Source organism: Pseudorasbora parva, chromosome 11, assembly GCF_024679245.1.
Source record: "Pseudorasbora parva isolate DD20220531a chromosome 11, ASM2467924v1, whole genome shotgun sequence".
NCBI classification, from domain to species: Eukaryota; Metazoa; Chordata; class Actinopteri; order Cypriniformes; family Gobionidae; genus Pseudorasbora; species Pseudorasbora parva.
In genome coordinates this window covers 42,285,693-42,302,576 of record NC_090182.1, presented here as the reverse complement: position 1 = coordinate 42,302,576, position 16,884 = coordinate 42,285,693, and the positions used below count along the sequence as shown (strand labels likewise).

Genomic DNA, 16,884 nt, shown 5'->3' with positions numbered 1-16,884 from the left:
TACAAAGCAAGACCATTGACGGATCCTCATTACCATTCAGGCCAATGTTAACTTTTTAAGTTAACTACTTTTTACTTTTTTTTTAAGACTACTTTTTAGTCTTTTTTTTTTTTAAATACAGCATTTGTTATGAAAAATAGCATCACAGTTTGCTATGCGTTCACATATTAAATGCATAGCAGAACTCTAAATGAGCAGTTATAGCTTAATCTCAGTGTCAACACGTTTGGAAAGCCTTTTAAACAATCAAAAACCTGAAATACAAATTCTGACATTTTTAAATGTCCAAAACCGTTATCAAATGATGGCGACCCTCATTACCAACTCTGTTTTAATACAATATTAGAGATGTGCATGCTACTAATACAAATGTAAGCGTAAAGGTTGCACCCAATGTCACAGGGTACAGGTTCTCCAAGTCAACAAGGCAGATATATGCAACCTGGTCTCATCCAAAAAAGTACCAACATTTTTTTTTTTTTTTTTTTATTGTTAAGCATGGAGCTTTTTTTTTTTAAATCCATCAAGGTCCAGAACCAGTTTCTTGAAAAATAAAAGGTTTAATCAGTTGTTGTCATTATTTTATGAGGGTGTCTGAGCTAGAGTTGCAAACAATATTACACAGCTTGCAACCCTGATTCTTTAGGAGGTAAATGATAATAATAATTAAATAATCATCTTAAATTATTTCAAACAAAAGTTAAAATATTTATTTTAAGTAAGATCAAATATTTCAGAGATCTATTACTTGAAAGGTTTATTTTTTGTTGCAGTCTTTCTTTTTTCAATAAGTTTGAGCTTCTGATGTTGCAGAAGTAGAGGCTTTATACTATATTAAAAGAATGGAACATTAGGTCTTCATTTGTGATATACTGTGTTTAAGCATTTGTAGATAAGAATCCATGATTTTGGTATTGGGTAAGCTTGTATGAAAAGAAAAATTAAGCATTTTAGAATCGTTTTAACGGATTTTATATTGTGTGAAAACACACAATGCTCTGATTGTGTTAATGTATGGTAACAGCAGACTGATGTTGAGCTTATTAGGATTAGAGTTTTGGAAAATGTTTATTACAACTGGTGTTAAGTACACTGGGGCCTTTTCTTTATCTTTCATCTTTAAGTTCAAGTGGGGTGTTGAAGGATACGATTTGTTAAATACCTAAGGGGGAAATAATTTAAGATGTTGCTTTCGTCACACATTTTTAATAATCAAAATCTGATGACAAGTGTAGTACATTTTACAAAGCCAAATATACAGATGGAATTTAACGCTAAGAGAAATGTCAATTTAATCAAACACAGTCAAATAGAAAGACTATCACTTGATTTCTTAAAGGGTTACTTCAGCGATTAGCATATGGCCTTGTATCAGTAGAGACCCTGGAGTATATTCAAATGATTGTCCTTTCCCCCCTCATATCCCCCTGAGACAAGAGATTTATGCATTTTATTTCTGGAAAAATTCCTCCTATGATGCAAATTGACGATATTTGAATTATAGGAGGAATGTTTGGCCAAAGGCTAAAGACTACAGCCAGCAGAGGGAGTCTTTCCCGCATGTTTTGAACCCGCGCATGAGGGATGGAGATCACACTCAGAGCTCAGCTCGCAGCCACAGGCACTCATTTAAACGGAGCTATGGTGAGCAATGTAAGTCTTTTAACTTCTCAAATTAAAAAGTTAAGCTTGCAAAGGCATGAACTGAAACACGCCAGACTGAACTCGCGTTGTGAATGTATGCCGCGAGTGTAGTCGTGATTTCCTCAGCTCTAATCACGAGAGCTCATCAGCTCATTTCTCTCACTCCTGCAGTCAGTGCTCAGTGCTGTGATACTCACGCGGTGACTCACTCATTATATTGAACAGACACGTTCAGTTTTTAATTGTAGAGTCTTCTACAACTCAGAAACAGTAATCCAGTAGTGGTGGCTTTGGGAATGGCCTCACCGGGCAGCGAAGCATTCTGGGAATTGTAGTCTTTCAATTTCAAAAATACATTTTCTGTCTTTTCTCAGTCTAGAAGGCACCAAATTCAAAAATAATTTCACATTTCTACTACATTGATGACCAGTGTTGGGAGTAACGCATTACAAAAGTAATACATTACAGTAATTTATTACTTTTTGCTGTAACGCATTAGTGTAAGGCATTACTAATCAATTTTCAGTAATATTTTACTCGGTACATTTCCAGTAACGCTTGCAAGAGCAGATCCGGCAATCCGGATGCAGAAACGCTACTGACTTTGTGATTGGTCGATAGGTGGAGGGCGGAGCTTCAGGCCAAAACACAATTGATTTCTTAATGTCTAGTGACATATCAGGGCCATTTTATGATTAATTGAAATACATTTCTTACATACAGTTCCTTTAATCTTTTAGTTAATCCTCTAAAATGACAAGATGTCTAGAAAAATTATCAAATAGTCCAAATGTGCTTGTATGAGCAGATGTTGTGTTTTAGGTGAGAAAAAAAAAAAAAGAAAAGTTTCATATTTCAACATTTCATACAAATGCAACCGCTTAATTCAAAACTTGTGTGAAATGTTTTACAAAAATCGCCTTTGTAGTATACATAATGATTAGTCGTATACATGATAAACCCCAGGGATGTGGAAAATGTACAACATTATTGTGTCTTTTGTTTGTTCAGTGCTTGGTGGACATTTATGTACACAAATACAGTGTGAGTGCAGTATGCATGGCCAACTGATGTACTTACAGTTATCAACACAGACTGAGCTGATAAATGTTAAAGCAGCATTACAGCAGAATTGGAATATGTTCAACTAGTTGTATTGTATAAATGCTACAGGAATTAAGGAGACAGCTTATGTATAGTTATACAGTATATACAGTACATATGCGCGCCACTTAATTAAACAATTGGGCTTCAGTCAGTCATATTACACAGACAATTGATCCGTTATAAAAGCGAGGTTGTATTAACAAGGTTTTTTTTATTAATGCTACGTTCACACAGAACGCGAATAGAGCGTCAAAATCACACCACTCTGTCTCTTTTCATTTTCATAAAAAAAAATATTAAGCATTAACAGCCACACAAATGTGGTACAGCCAACACATTAACGTTACCTGGATTACTTGGATCTTCACTGCATGTATATTTATATCCTTAAAAAATATAAAGTTTTTTAACTTCACTTTGCCCTCAGTCAAAATGATTTGGTAGGCAACAATAGATTCATGATTAGACCACAGATCGCCTATTAGATGTACAGAAGACGAATTATATCTCATATTTAACCACTACAGACATACGAGCCATTCAGCAAACGCCAGAAGGACTTGCAGAGGAAAGGCTGCTCTCGCCGGGGGTTAATGAGTGCTGAACGCCCGGTGATCGCAACTCCAAAATGCAAGATTATTATTTTTTTAAATTGGCGCTGTCTTTATAAATAAACCACATATTTTAGCTTTAAACAACTACATTATCAACTGAAAAACATTAAAACTACATTTAGTGACAAAATAACAGTATTTCTTAATTATGCAGGGTTTCTCATCACGTCACTTTACCACGTGACAGCAGCAAGCAGGCTCCTCATTGGTTAACGCGGCGCAAATCGACGCCAAAGTTTAAATTTTTCAACTCAGGCGTAGACGCGTATTCACTTCAAACGCGTGAATGCACAAAAAGCACCGCTCACGCATAAGGCGCAAGACGCTCAATTTGTTTCAAATTCGCTTTATTCGCGCGAACTGGACACGCGACTGAGGTGGAATCGCGTCCATCGCGCCGTGTGAAGCGTGCCTATTGCACAGCAGGACCTCCAGACGCGCGTCAACCCACCTTTCCATTGACTTAAAGGGGTACTTCAGCGCTGGGAAGATTAATCTTTATTTAAACTGGATCATAATTGTAGTAGAAGTGTGAAATTATTTTGGAATTTGGTGCTTTCTAGACTGAGAAAAGACAGAAAATGTATTGTTGTCTCATGGGGATAAAAGACAACAATTCCCAGAATGCGTTGCTTCCATGTGAGGCCTATCCCAAAGCCACCACTACTGAATCACTGATCACTTTCTCACCACCGCGTTCATCTTCATAAAATCAGTCCAGCTAGAGAACACACACTACAATTAAAAACTGAACGTGGCTGTTCAATATAATGTGATTTAGCCGCTGAGTGAGTGTCACAGCACAAACGCTGCAGGAGTCAGATTACATTCATCTTGAATGAGCTGAGGTAAGAGCTCTCATGATGAGAGGTAAACGCGTCCGTGCTCACGACAGTAGTTCTCAGCACGTGTTCAGTCTGGCGCCTTTTCAGTTCATGCCTTTGGAAGCTTAACATTTAATAGGAATTAATTTGAGAAGTTAAAACACCCACTTTGCTCCGCCGGCCGCAACGTTTACATGAATGCCTGAGCCGAGCTGAGCTGTGAATGCGATCCCAGTCCCCATGTGCGAGCTGAAAACATACGGAAATAGCTCCCTCTACTGGCTGTAGTCTTTAGCCTATTTTACTGATTATGCAAATTGAGGATATTTGTGTCACTGGAGTAATTTTTCCAGAAATAAAATGCAAGCACGATCATTTGAATATACTCCAGGGTTTATACTGATACAAAGCCATATGCTAATCGCTGAAGTAACCCTTTAACATGGAAATCATTCGCTCCAGATACTCTACTCGGGTTCGGTGTGAATGTACCTTAAGAGTAAAATGTAGAAGTGCCGCTACTGTGTACCGGTGAGCACCGCTTCACTCTGAGCACCAACTCAAATCTAAGACTGATAATATTATATTATAATAACAAAAATTGCATTCATTTGCATTTTCACTAGTGGTCCCAGACTGCATGTGGGCACACAAAGTCAGTGCAGAGTCATTGCCAGGCATTAACTGTTTGCACTCATGACGCACCATGAAAGTAGATCTGATTGATCTGATAGTCTAGACAAGCAAACCAAAACCACATTTTTTCTTACTTTACTGATACATTGCGATACCTAGAAATTTTAACCTAGATGACACCAGGGTATGTGCAGTGCAGTGCATAAGTTGGTTTATAAACATAAATTAAAAATGTTTTTTATAAAATGTTTGAATGAAAGTTTAATGTCTTTACATTTTGCAATAAAGTAATATTATCTAATGAGGTTAAAGACAAAAACAACACAGAATGACCTTGACGTGTCTTCAGCTGATTATGAAGATGATTTTTTTAAGGCAACACTTGTGGTTAAAAGTCAAAACATCAGATTGCATCATCTTTCTAAGAGACCTCTCTGACTAACGCTGACCAGTCACTAAATGGAAAAGAAAAGGGGAAATTTATACCTCTTCGTTTCCTGCGTCTCTCTCCTCCATCACCAACTTCATCTTCCCCCTCATCCATGTCATCTGATCCACTGCCATCAGAGCCAGAGATCTCTTCACCTGAACAGTAGTAGCATAATACTGTATCACTGTGGCTTTATCAGCACTGAACATGTATAAACACTCCGGCTCTGTCCCAAACCCTAAGGGACTCTGATTTCATAGATCATCATAGATGCTCTTATCAAAGCAAAAAATTATGCTGTATTTCAAGATACAGTATTTGGTCAAATTATAAAAAAATCATGTTACATGAAAGTTAATATCACTCTTAACTTAGTGAAAATAGTGTTGAAAACATACACTACCGTTCAAAGGTTTACCGTTTCTTAATTAACAGCATTAAATAGATCAAACATGACAGTAAAATAATTTGCTACAAAAGATTTCTTAGCGGAACTCTTTAAATGGTTAGTTCACCCAAAAATGAAATTTCTTTCATTAATGACTCACCCCAATGTCGCTCCACACCCGTAAGACCTCCGTTCATCCTCGGAACACAGTTCAAGATATTTTAGATTTAGTCTGAGGCCTTTCTGTCCTTTGAATGTAAGTGTATGCCGACTTGCTGTCCACGTCCAGAAGGTGATGAAAACATCATCAAATGTTTTCATCACCTTCTTCTCTTCGCGGAAGAGAATGTCTTCTCTTCCGCGTTTGTTTTCAAACGTCAAATAAAGAATCAAACGGTCGCGAATCAGCAGATTGATTCGTGATTCATATTGCCAGTGTCAGGAGATTTCAGCAGTTTGACACGCGATTCGAATCTTGAATCATGACCGTTTGATTCTTTATTTGAGGAACACAGAAGAGAAGACAATGCTGAATAAAGTCGTATTTTTTGTTATTTTTGGACCAAAATGTCTTTGTCGATGCTTCAAAAGAGTCTAACTAACCAACTGATGTCACATATGGACTAGTTTGATGATGTTTTCATCACCTTCTGGACGTGGACAGCAAGTGGGCATACACTTACATTCAAAGGACAGAAAAGCCTTGGACTAAATCTAAAATACCTTAAACTGTGTTCTGAAGATGAATGGAGGTCTTACGGGTGTGGAGCGACATTGGGGTGAGTCAAATGACATCAATTTCATTTTTGGGTGAACTAACCCTTTAATAGTGATAATTATTAAATGATTCTTGAGCAGCACATCATCGTGTTAGAATGGTTTCTGAAGGATCATGTGACACTGAAGACTGGAGTAATGATGCTGAAAATTCAGCTTTGCATCAGAGGTCATTACTTTAAATTCAGTTAACTTAGCATTTTGATTTGTCATATACATCTTGGTTCTTTTCAAAAGACTGAACCTAGATGTATACAACAAATCATTAAAATGCTGAGTTAACAGAGTCCTCATGTGTGAAGGTCGCTCCCTATGTAGACAATTTTGCAGCTCACTAGACCAGAGCAAACGAGTCACATCCTGACCAAGACCAACACCGACATTAAGACATCACATAGATCAAACTGATGTGTGGTACCTTCTTCCAATTTTTTCTTGAGCTCTTCAATTTCCTTCTGAAACTGGCGCAACAGTGCATCCTTGGGGTCCTCATTAATTCTGGCCTTATTCTTGATATTTTTGGCACGGTTAGCATAACGGAGAGTACTGATGGTCTCATCATAGTTGTAATCTGCTGGGCCGATGTTTGCACACTGCAAAGTAACAGATCATTAAAACAGAATTATACTGTCTGCAGTTCTTTGACTGAAATATGCAAAAGCTCATAACTGTGTGCGCATTGACTATCGCACCATCATGGTTTTGGAGTTTCCTCCTAGAGAGTCCTGTAACAGTCGGGTGAGTTTTGAGTTCCTGTAGGGCACGTGGGTGCTTTTCCCATCCACTAGTGCAGAGATAACATTTCCCAGGGTGGACAGGGACAGGTTGATTTTTGTGGCCTCTTTAAGACGTTGACCTGTGGCGCCCGTTTTTCCTTGTCTTTCAGACCCCTGAGCAACAAAACAATTCAGTAACGGAAAGGAAACTAAAACACTGTTCATTTAATCCACATGACGTGGGCCGCTTACCGCAAGGTCGACCAGGTGTAGCTTTCCCATGCGCACATGTTGATTTCCATCTACACCTTTCTCACTGCACTCAATAGTTATGGTGAAGATGGCATGAGAGCGAGAACTGTGCTCATTCATATTAGTTGCACCAACAGAACCTGGATAAGGACAAACAACAAAAAAGTTGGTTATCTTCGTTGCTTAGAGCCCAAGAGCCCAATGCCAATGTAATGCTGACCCTCGCTCTAATATTCTGCACATTTCTCTATATTACTATTATGATCAGTGTTGGGGGGAAAACACTTTTAAAAGTAATGTTATAATATGGCTTTACTCCAAAAAGAGTAACCAATTGTGTTTCTTAGTTACTTTTTATGTGTTACTTTTTCTCACTTGGACAGGGCTTGGTTGTTTGTTTCTTTTATAACAAAAAAACAAAACAAAAGTACATTTTTTGGCAAATGTAATGGCCCTTTTATGCCACAAATGAAATGAAAAAGCCTCAGGCTGAAGGAAATACACATTCACGCCTGTACTGTAGAGGGCGCAGCTCAAATAAACCTTAGCAGTGCTGCCGTTCTGGAATGAATATGATGAACGTGTTTTTCATTTCTGAATTAAAGTGAGGGGGCTTAAAGTTAAGAATCTTCCAGATTCCAGAAGAATGACCACTGGTGCGTGAACATTTAATAATGTGAATCGAGGTTCTGTTGTTGATCTGTTCTGTATGTTCTGCTGTTTGCACTGTAAAATAAACATGTGAAAAAAAGTCTCTTTTTAACGGGTCACATACACTTGTCAATTGTATTTTTATTTAATGCCAATACAATATTATAATCTTATTAGTTAATGATTATTAATCAGATAATGAGCAGTGGCAGTCGGTTGGGAAAATTAACCGAACTGAGCATCCCTAATTAGTTTATACCGAGCTGGTCGCTTTTATGCATTCGTTATGCTGTGTTTGCATGTTTTTGTTTTTAATCGTCAATGTAACATATTTGTTACGGGTTCTTTTGATATAAAATCAAGTGTTTTAAAAAATAAGTAAATAAAGTGTAAGAGTATATATACAAATTACATTATATAGCCTTTGTATATATATTTAAAGATCGCCAACTTTAAAGGAACTGTATGTAAGAAATGTATTTGAATATAATCATAAAATTAGACATTAAGAAATCATGTAAATTTAAAATACTTATATAACCGACAACAGTAGTCTGAACAGGATATTGTCATTTAAAATTGTTGTTACAGCTCTCAACTGATGTTGATGTTGACATGTTGTGTTTTGGCCTGAAGCTCCACCCTCCACCTATCAACCAATCATGAAGTCAGTAATGTCTGGGCATCCGGGTTGCCAGATCTGCTCTAGTTACCACAGCTGCAAATCTACAAATGTTACTGCAGCCTATCTGGCAACCTCGAGTCAGGGGGGAGGGGAAGAGGGGTATACAAACATATATATATGTACATGTTTGTATGTACATATGTATGTGTTACTAATAGATTTTTACATTTTAAAGTTGTCTCTCTTAACATAAGGAACTGTGAACTAACATAAATAAGGATCAAGGTATAATTAAAATATTAATATTTTTATATTTAAAATGTACAGTACATTTTCATGGTTCAGTTATTGTAATAAAGTTCAGCACTATTTTATGTGTTATGTTTGTTTTCATTCAGTAGCCATTTTTAAAAATTATAAGTTGATTCATCAGTCCAACCTACTTCTTATCGTTATCGTTAAAATCCACTATGGATCGACCTCTAAGTTGGATCATCGAAGATCAGTAGCAAAGTCGTTTTTGAAATTAAATACATAAAGTATATTGGTAATATATATGCAGGTGTGCGTAATATTTAGAGTTTGCGTTTTACTGTTTTAATACTGAATCTGAATTTTGTGCAAGCAAAAGCATGCTCACATTTAGTCTACAACTAAAATAGCACCTCTGCGCTTACTCCTGAGGATTCTTCTGTTTGATAAGTTACTTGCGTTACTTGTTTGAATTCTAACTCAGATATTTTGTTGTGAAGGTAAAAGTAATATGTTACTTTACTAGTTACTTACGTAATCTGATTACATAACTCACATTACTTGTAATGTGTCACCCCAAACGCTGATTATAATTACTCATTTAAATTAATTTAAAAAATTTGCAACCAATAAAGAATTAAAGCATTCGTCCATACTCATGGCAAAACATGGCCGTAAATTTTACATATTCATACCCACATTTAAGGTCTATTTTAAAGAATTTCCTGATCTAACTCTAAATATTACTTTGCATTCTTAAAACAAATTAGTATGTTTCATTTATTTAACAAATAATTAAGATATACTCACGGTTTTTGTGCCCAAGGGTCATAATCCGGTCCATATCGTCAGCATTGTTTACCACATATCCAGAAAGATCCTTGATATAAACTCCTACATCAGGCCTCTCCTTGACCTGTATTTTGAGTTTAGCATGAATTATTATTCTGGCCTATACAATTCAGAATTTAAGTTGCACAACAAATTGCCTAATTTCAACGACAGCTGTAGTTAGAAGTCAGACTTGATGACCTCAAAAACAAGGTTACACTACCATTCAAAAGTTTGGGGGTGGAAAATATTTATTTCTTTTGTGAAATAAAAATTAATATACCAGCATTTAATCATCAAAAATTGATTGAAAAATTGATCAAGTGTCACAGCAAAGATATTTAGAATGTAACAAAATATATTTTTTAAATAAATGCTGTTTCTTTTGAACATTGATAATAAGAACTAAGGTTTAACGATCAAAGCGCAGGGTGCAAGTGCACTTAGGGCGTGTTTGAATCCATTTTTGCTAGTTTAAAGATGCAAAAAAATGGCCAATCTCTGAATCTCTGAGTCATGGGTGTGTTTTCAGTGTATAATGCAATAAACTAATCAGAGTCTCATCTCCCATTCCCTTTAAATGCGCCATGGCGGACTACATGCTATTTAAATGGCGGAATATAGTAGTGTTGCACGATATTGTACTAGAAAAGTATCGCGATACCCTGCTATTACAAACGGTACGATATGGAATTGTGTTAGTGAACGTATACATTTGAGGTATTTAGATCCATGCAGGTCTTAAAGGGGTGGTTCCGTGTTTTTTTTCTAGGCTTGGTAGTGTTTATGGGGCGCAGTATAACATGTCTTAATAGTTATTTTTCTTTAAAACGCCATATTTTTCTTATATTTGTCTGGCTGTCTCCACTGTCCTTTGAACGGCTCGTTTGCTTCCTGCTTCTATGAAGCCCATCCCTCTGAAAAACATAATGGTCTTACATTGGTTAGATGGCCAAATGTAGTTTCCTGTGTTTTTATTGGCTGAAGTGCCAAGCACAGGTTGTCCGGAAACACCACGCTCCTTACCATTACAGGCAGAAGTCACATCTGCGGTGACTAGCAAGGGTTTATGATGTCCCCAACCCGGGAAGAAGCTTGTTGTAGTCCAAACAGGCAGCTTTTGTAGGCAATAAACTGCCATAACTTTAAAAGACAATATCTCCGTTTGCATTGAACTTTCAGCGCTGTAACTTTGCAGATACTGTTTATGCTCAAGCAGCAACATTACACACTAACTAAAGTTAAAAAAGTCAAATTCCCCTTAAGCCAGACCTAATATTCTGTGTGATTAATGTTAATCAAACAACAATGAAACATAGAAAACCACCACATGATTGGCTTAATAATTTAAATATATTTATTAAGAATCAGTGTCCAGTTGAATTACAGAGTGAAGACTAAGCAGTTTTATATTTGATTATTTAAATTCTTTCTTTACTTGCTACTGTTAAATAGACCTAATGTAGCTGAAAAAAGCACTGTTTTTGTCATATTGTTTGTATTTTGCATTTTTGCTCATTTTTAAAAACAAATATACAATTAAAAATCTATATTATAATTATAAAATTACATTTAAAAAATATTAAATTACTTTGAAATAAAATATTAAATTAGAAGTGAAAGGTTAGTGAATGATAACATGATTGATAAGGTGATTTTCTGTAAGGATGTTCACACTGGCATGAAGTTATTTTAGCAATAAAAGTAATTTATGTTGCACATTATTCAATTACTTTTCCTGGGGGTTTTTGACCGTGGTATCGATTTAGTATCAGTATCGAGGTATTTTAGTCTCCTATCGTATCAAAGTCATAATTTTGGTATCATGTCAACACTAGAATATAGATACCCTCGACCTGACGAGTCAGTATAAATACATGTGTGTATTGGTTAATAAGCAGCCCGTTTCATTACTGCAAATGGGTCATTCTGATACATGCAATGACTATCCATTATGGCATGTAGGCATTTTTTATTAATGTAATCCTTTTATTTTTAATATTTAAAAATGTTTATGTGCTGCTGCACGTCCCTGTGTGTGTAATAAACAGCGCTTACGTGCGTTGTGCACCCGTCTATAGGTGCATAAAAAAACGTGCCCTTTAAATAACACAAAAAATACTGCGCTATTGACTTTAGTTCAGGTTTCATTTGTGCAAAGGCACAGTTATTTTCAGTTGCCTTAAAATAGCAACGCACCTGAACACACCTTTCAGACCAGCACACCCATGGGCGAACAGGCGGCAGCGAGTGCATTTGCTGTTTAAACACCGCTCCTGGCACCGCACTGTGCCATGTGTATATTAGGGGGCAAAATGATTCTCGAGCAGCAAATCAGCCTTTTAGAATGATTTCTGAAGGAACATGCTGTCAATATTTTGGTTTTACAGTATTGTTGATCAAATAAAGGCCACCATGGTGAAAATAATATTAAAAATAAGACTCATTTTCAAAAACATTTAAAATCTTACTAACTACAAAGTTTTGAATGGTAGTGTATTTAGTTAGTGTTAGTTAAACAGAACACAAATCTGCAGAACTAGACTGTATTATTTATGGTAAATATGGTCAAATGTGTGAACAGAGATGAAAGTATGACAGTACATTCTGATTTGTAGCTGAAATCCTTATTAAATTAAGTCAAAACAACATTATTTAAAAAAAAACAGCAATGAGTGTGTAATTATCAAAGTAATTCTTCTGTTTGATGTGTTTAAATTCAGTGGAAATGTGCGCCGCTTTCTGTAGAATTCTGTGGGGGCAGATTTCATGCGCATGTATGCATTAGTCGAGTGCTTCATCGTGACCTATATTTGGTGTGTCAGATTAATAGCACACTTATTAAGTGCAGTGCTGGGGGACGCCCAAAAGCAGGACCGACAAAGCACTATCATCTCAACCTCAATTATGTTGAAATTTCTCACCTCCAGCCTCTGCATCTGGTCTTTTCCTAGCAGGTCTCTCACCTCCTCATTGTATATTTCCAAATAGGAAACTCTTACCAGAAACCTATGGTCAGATAACACACGTCATCACATCTCTGATAACGTTGAGAAGAAGCATCATTATAAGCATGACTAATCATGAGAGTCTCCCTTCTCACCTGGTGTCTCCTTCTGCTTTTGCAATGTGGCCAAATACATGAGCAAATGAATTCGGAATGATTCCTCTGAGTTCAGGCACTGCCCTGACACCCTCCATCGTGAACGTTTTCCCTGTGCCTGTCTGACCGTATGCAAATATGGTCCCTGAAAAAAAAAATTGTCATCATCATGTTTGCCAAAATAGCCAAATAGATTCAAAAAATGTGGCAATATATGCAATAAATATTATACAAATTTATAAAATAGTCTTTTACTTACCATTGTAACCCTCTAATACTGAGTCAATGATGGGCCGAGCTGTTAAATTATACACATCCAGCTGTTTGCTATCTGGGCCGAACACTGTGTCGAAGGTGAACGTCTTTGGTGGCTCACTAGATATATCTAGTTTGTTCACAGTAATGGTTCCTCGGATCTCGTCCACAGTGACGGCCTGCTTGTGTGCCATCATCTTCTCCTTCTCGTTGAGGGGTCGACATCTCACCACCACCTTAACATTATCGCTCACCTCCATCTTCTCTGGTTTATCCAGCTTATTACTCTGTACAAATACAAAGCAGTTTAAAAATATTATGGAAGAACTAATGTGTTTGTCAGCACAATGGAAGTCGGACATAAAAATGTGGAAATATTTTTTATAAAATAAACAGAGCACTTCCAAAAGGATCCTCGCACCATTGGTGCTCGGGCCTATATATATATATATATTTTTTTTTTTTTTTGCATGAATGGAATCAATTTTGTAAAATCAAAACTAGGAGTAAAATAAAAAGATAATTTATAGATGCACTAGGACTCGTCGGAATTACAGTAATTATTAGATTCTGACTTGTAAAAGGCGATAAGGCCAGTTCACACCGAGGACGATAACTAACACACATAGTGTCTGTGACGTCACCCATAGAATTCTGAAGATCAGATTTGAAGCGTAAAGTAGAGACGAGCTGGCCGTTACAATCTTGGCTGTGCGTCACGGCCGTGCGTTTGAAGTGTGTAGACATCCTGAAGCTGCTTAATGGTTTTGTCCACTATATATTATATTTTGTAATATATCAACAATTTTCGCATTGGGTGGGAGGTGGGGTTACAAAAGTGAAATTATGGTTCTTTTCCACTGAGCAGTACAGTACAGTACAGTTTAGTACAGTAAACATTTTTTGCTATTTCCATTGTCAGTAGTTCCAAACCGTACTTTACACTTTTTTGGCACCCTTCTGTTTGGGTACCTAGCATAGTAGTCTGGTACTGAAGGGTGGAGCTAGACTCACTGCAGAGTGTAATTGATTGACAGAGAATCGTCACTTGCGTCTGCTTTTTCGGCAATGTTTTGCTTTGCAGCCTGCAGCCTTGGCTCAAACCAAACATGTCATCATCTTTTGTCAAACAGCCACATGCCAAGAAGCAACAACTAGATCTGCTCTGCTGTATGTCATCCATTGTTGTTTATTTTGTCGCTTTCTTCTTCACACGAGAATGACGTCGATCGCTACACAACGCCTATCATAAGGGTACTGTTGGCCGTGGAAACGCAAGCCGGATCAGGGTTGACGATCCCGAATCGTACTGTACTGATGGAAACGAGACATTAGATAAATGCATGTCCTTAAAAGTTAAAAACCCAGTTCTAAGCAACACTATCAACACCTAGCCATGGGAATTTTCTGAGAGCTCATACTTGTACCACATCTTACAAGCTGGAATTACGAGCTCTGAGGACGTGAAAGCCTTTTACAAGTTAAAATCTTGCAATTACAGTACTTAAAACATGGCGTGGATGCACCTTTATTGCTTTAGTTCATTACCGCAATGGGTCGAAGGAGCTATGCATTTCAAATCCCAGCCATCTGTTTTAAAGAATCATTAGCTAATGATTTGCAAATATGCAGTCTTTAGTGCTGCGTGTACTCTCACAGGCCACTTTATTAAGTACAACTGCTCATGACACATATCTAATCAGCAAAATCACATGGATTTGCATGTAGACATGGTCAAAAGATGATCTGCTGAAATTCAAACTGAGCATCGGATTGGGTAAGAAAGATGATTTAAGTGATTTTGAATGTGGCAACCATGCCAGACAGGCTGGTCTGAGTAACTGCTGATCTAGGGTTAACAGATAATGCCTGAAAAAGAGAAAATATCCAGCGGTTCTGTGGGCGAAAATACCTCGCTTATACCAGAGGTCAGAGGAGAATGGCCAGACTGGTTTGAGCTGATAGAAAGACAACAGTAACTCAACATCACATTACAACCGAAGTCTGCAGAAGAGCATCTCTGAACACACAACACGTCCAACCTTGAAGCAGATGGACACCGCATGACACTCCTGTCAGCTGAGAACAAGAATCTGATGCTACAAATCGGACAGGCTCACCAAAACTGGACAATAGAAGATTGGGAAACCATTGCCTTGTCTGATGAGTGTGGGTCAGGGTTAGATTTCTGCTGCGACATTCAGATGGTTGGGTCCAAATTTGGCATTAAACAACATGAGCGCATGGATTCATCCTGCCTTGTATCAGTTGCTCAGGCTGGATGCAGTAATGTAATGATGTGGGAGTATTTTCACGGCACACTTTGAGCCCCTTAGTATCAATTGATCATTGTTTAAACGCCACAACCTACCTGAGTATTGTCGCACAGAGTACCCATATTCTGATGGCTACTTCCAAACAAAGTTCAAATCATCTCAAACTGGTTTCTTGAACATACATTAGTTTACCATTTGCTAATGGCCTCCACAGTCAATTCAGTAGAGCACCTTTGGGATTTGGTGAAATGGGAGATTTTCAATGATGGATGTGGAGCAGACAAATCTGCAGCAACTGTGTCAATATCATGTCACATGACACTATCATGTGAATATGGACCAAAATCTCGGAGGAATATCTCCATAACCTTGCTGAATCTATGTCACAAACAAGGTAAAATGGGCTCCAAATCGGTACTAGCAAGGTGTACGTTACCTATTAAAGTGGTCGGTGGGTGTAAGTCCACTAGTTGACAAATAACTGAAACTGTTAGAGTATTATAAGAGCTTATTTTCTAACACTCTCAGAGCCAAAGGTACCTATGGTTAAAGAAACACCCAAATTAAGGTATTTTGGCGTAAACTATGGGTTCTCGTGAAATAGTAACCTTTATTGTAAAGGTCACCGGTTGTTGATGATAGGTGGGGTCAACCCTGTTGCTAAGCAGCAGATATGGTCGGCCTGTGTCGAGCTAACAGCTAAATTAATTAATAGACAACAGAAAAGGAAACTATTATTTACATGCAGAACATAACTAACCTAGTGTTCTTTTGTTAGCGGTTTCAGAATGAATCAAACGTGATTCTGACTCGCTGAGAGATCTTTAACACTGTTAAAGCCCCTTAAACTTGCTATGATGCTAATAACTAGCAGGCAGCTAGCTTGACGTGCACAAAACCACTCATTGTCATTAAAAAGGATAATATCATCGCATAAGATTTAAATGCATAATATAACTGAACGATAACGACAAACGAGTGGAAGAAACGCTGTCAAATAACAGTCCGTGAATATTTGTATGAGATTCCGGTTGCAAAGCAAAGGAATGATGGGAAGGTGGGGCATAACAACACACACATTACACAGCGATGCATAGAGATAAAGATAGGACATTACAACCTTACCGGCATTTTTAGATGCGGATATGTGGCTCTTTATTAAGACTTTAATAAACGCGTTTTCTGTGGATTTATAACCGATGAGCTCATTCGGGTGGATGTTGTGTTTTTCCAGCTCCAGCGCCGATCCTGCCCAGTGATGCCGCTGCGGTTACTGGACATGCGCGGGCGGCGACGGGCTCCTGATATCACCCGGCTATTTACATATTGATGTTATGTATATTATGTTATGTATGTTTATTAGTTATTTATCAGCACATAAAAAAGGGAAAATTGTTTGTCTGGGAAACACACCCTGAAGAAGGCTGTTTGGGCCGCTACGCGTAGTCTGCTTTCCTCCCCCCCTTTTTTTAAATAAAATAGCCAGTTAAATAAAGGCTTTTT

The 16,884-nt window shown here is 37.4% G+C and overlaps 1 protein-coding gene across 1 annotated transcript in view; it reads right to left on the bottom strand.

The window, feature by feature from the left end:
• Positions 1 to 16,680, bottom strand: part of kif3a (kinesin family member 3A) — a 34,455-nt gene extending 17,775 nt beyond the window's left edge. Inside the window, exons 1-9 of the mRNA XM_067458002.1 lie at positions 16,507 to 16,680; positions 13,110 to 13,392; positions 12,851 to 12,995; positions 12,672 to 12,756; positions 9,727 to 9,832; positions 7,389 to 7,528; positions 7,113 to 7,310; positions 6,839 to 7,013; positions 5,312 to 5,410 (exon numbers count right to left, since the gene is read on the bottom strand). Of these exons, the coding sequence (XP_067314103.1) occupies positions 5,312 to 5,410; positions 6,839 to 7,013; positions 7,113 to 7,310; positions 7,389 to 7,528; positions 9,727 to 9,832; positions 12,672 to 12,756; positions 12,851 to 12,995; positions 13,110 to 13,392; positions 16,507 to 16,512 (1,237 nt within the window). The 5' untranslated portion in view covers positions 16,513 to 16,680. The remainder of the gene's footprint in view (positions 1 to 5,311; positions 5,411 to 6,838; positions 7,014 to 7,112; positions 7,311 to 7,388; positions 7,529 to 9,726; positions 9,833 to 12,671; positions 12,757 to 12,850; positions 12,996 to 13,109; positions 13,393 to 16,506) is intronic.
• Between the last annotated feature and the right edge of the window lie 204 nt (positions 16,681 to 16,884).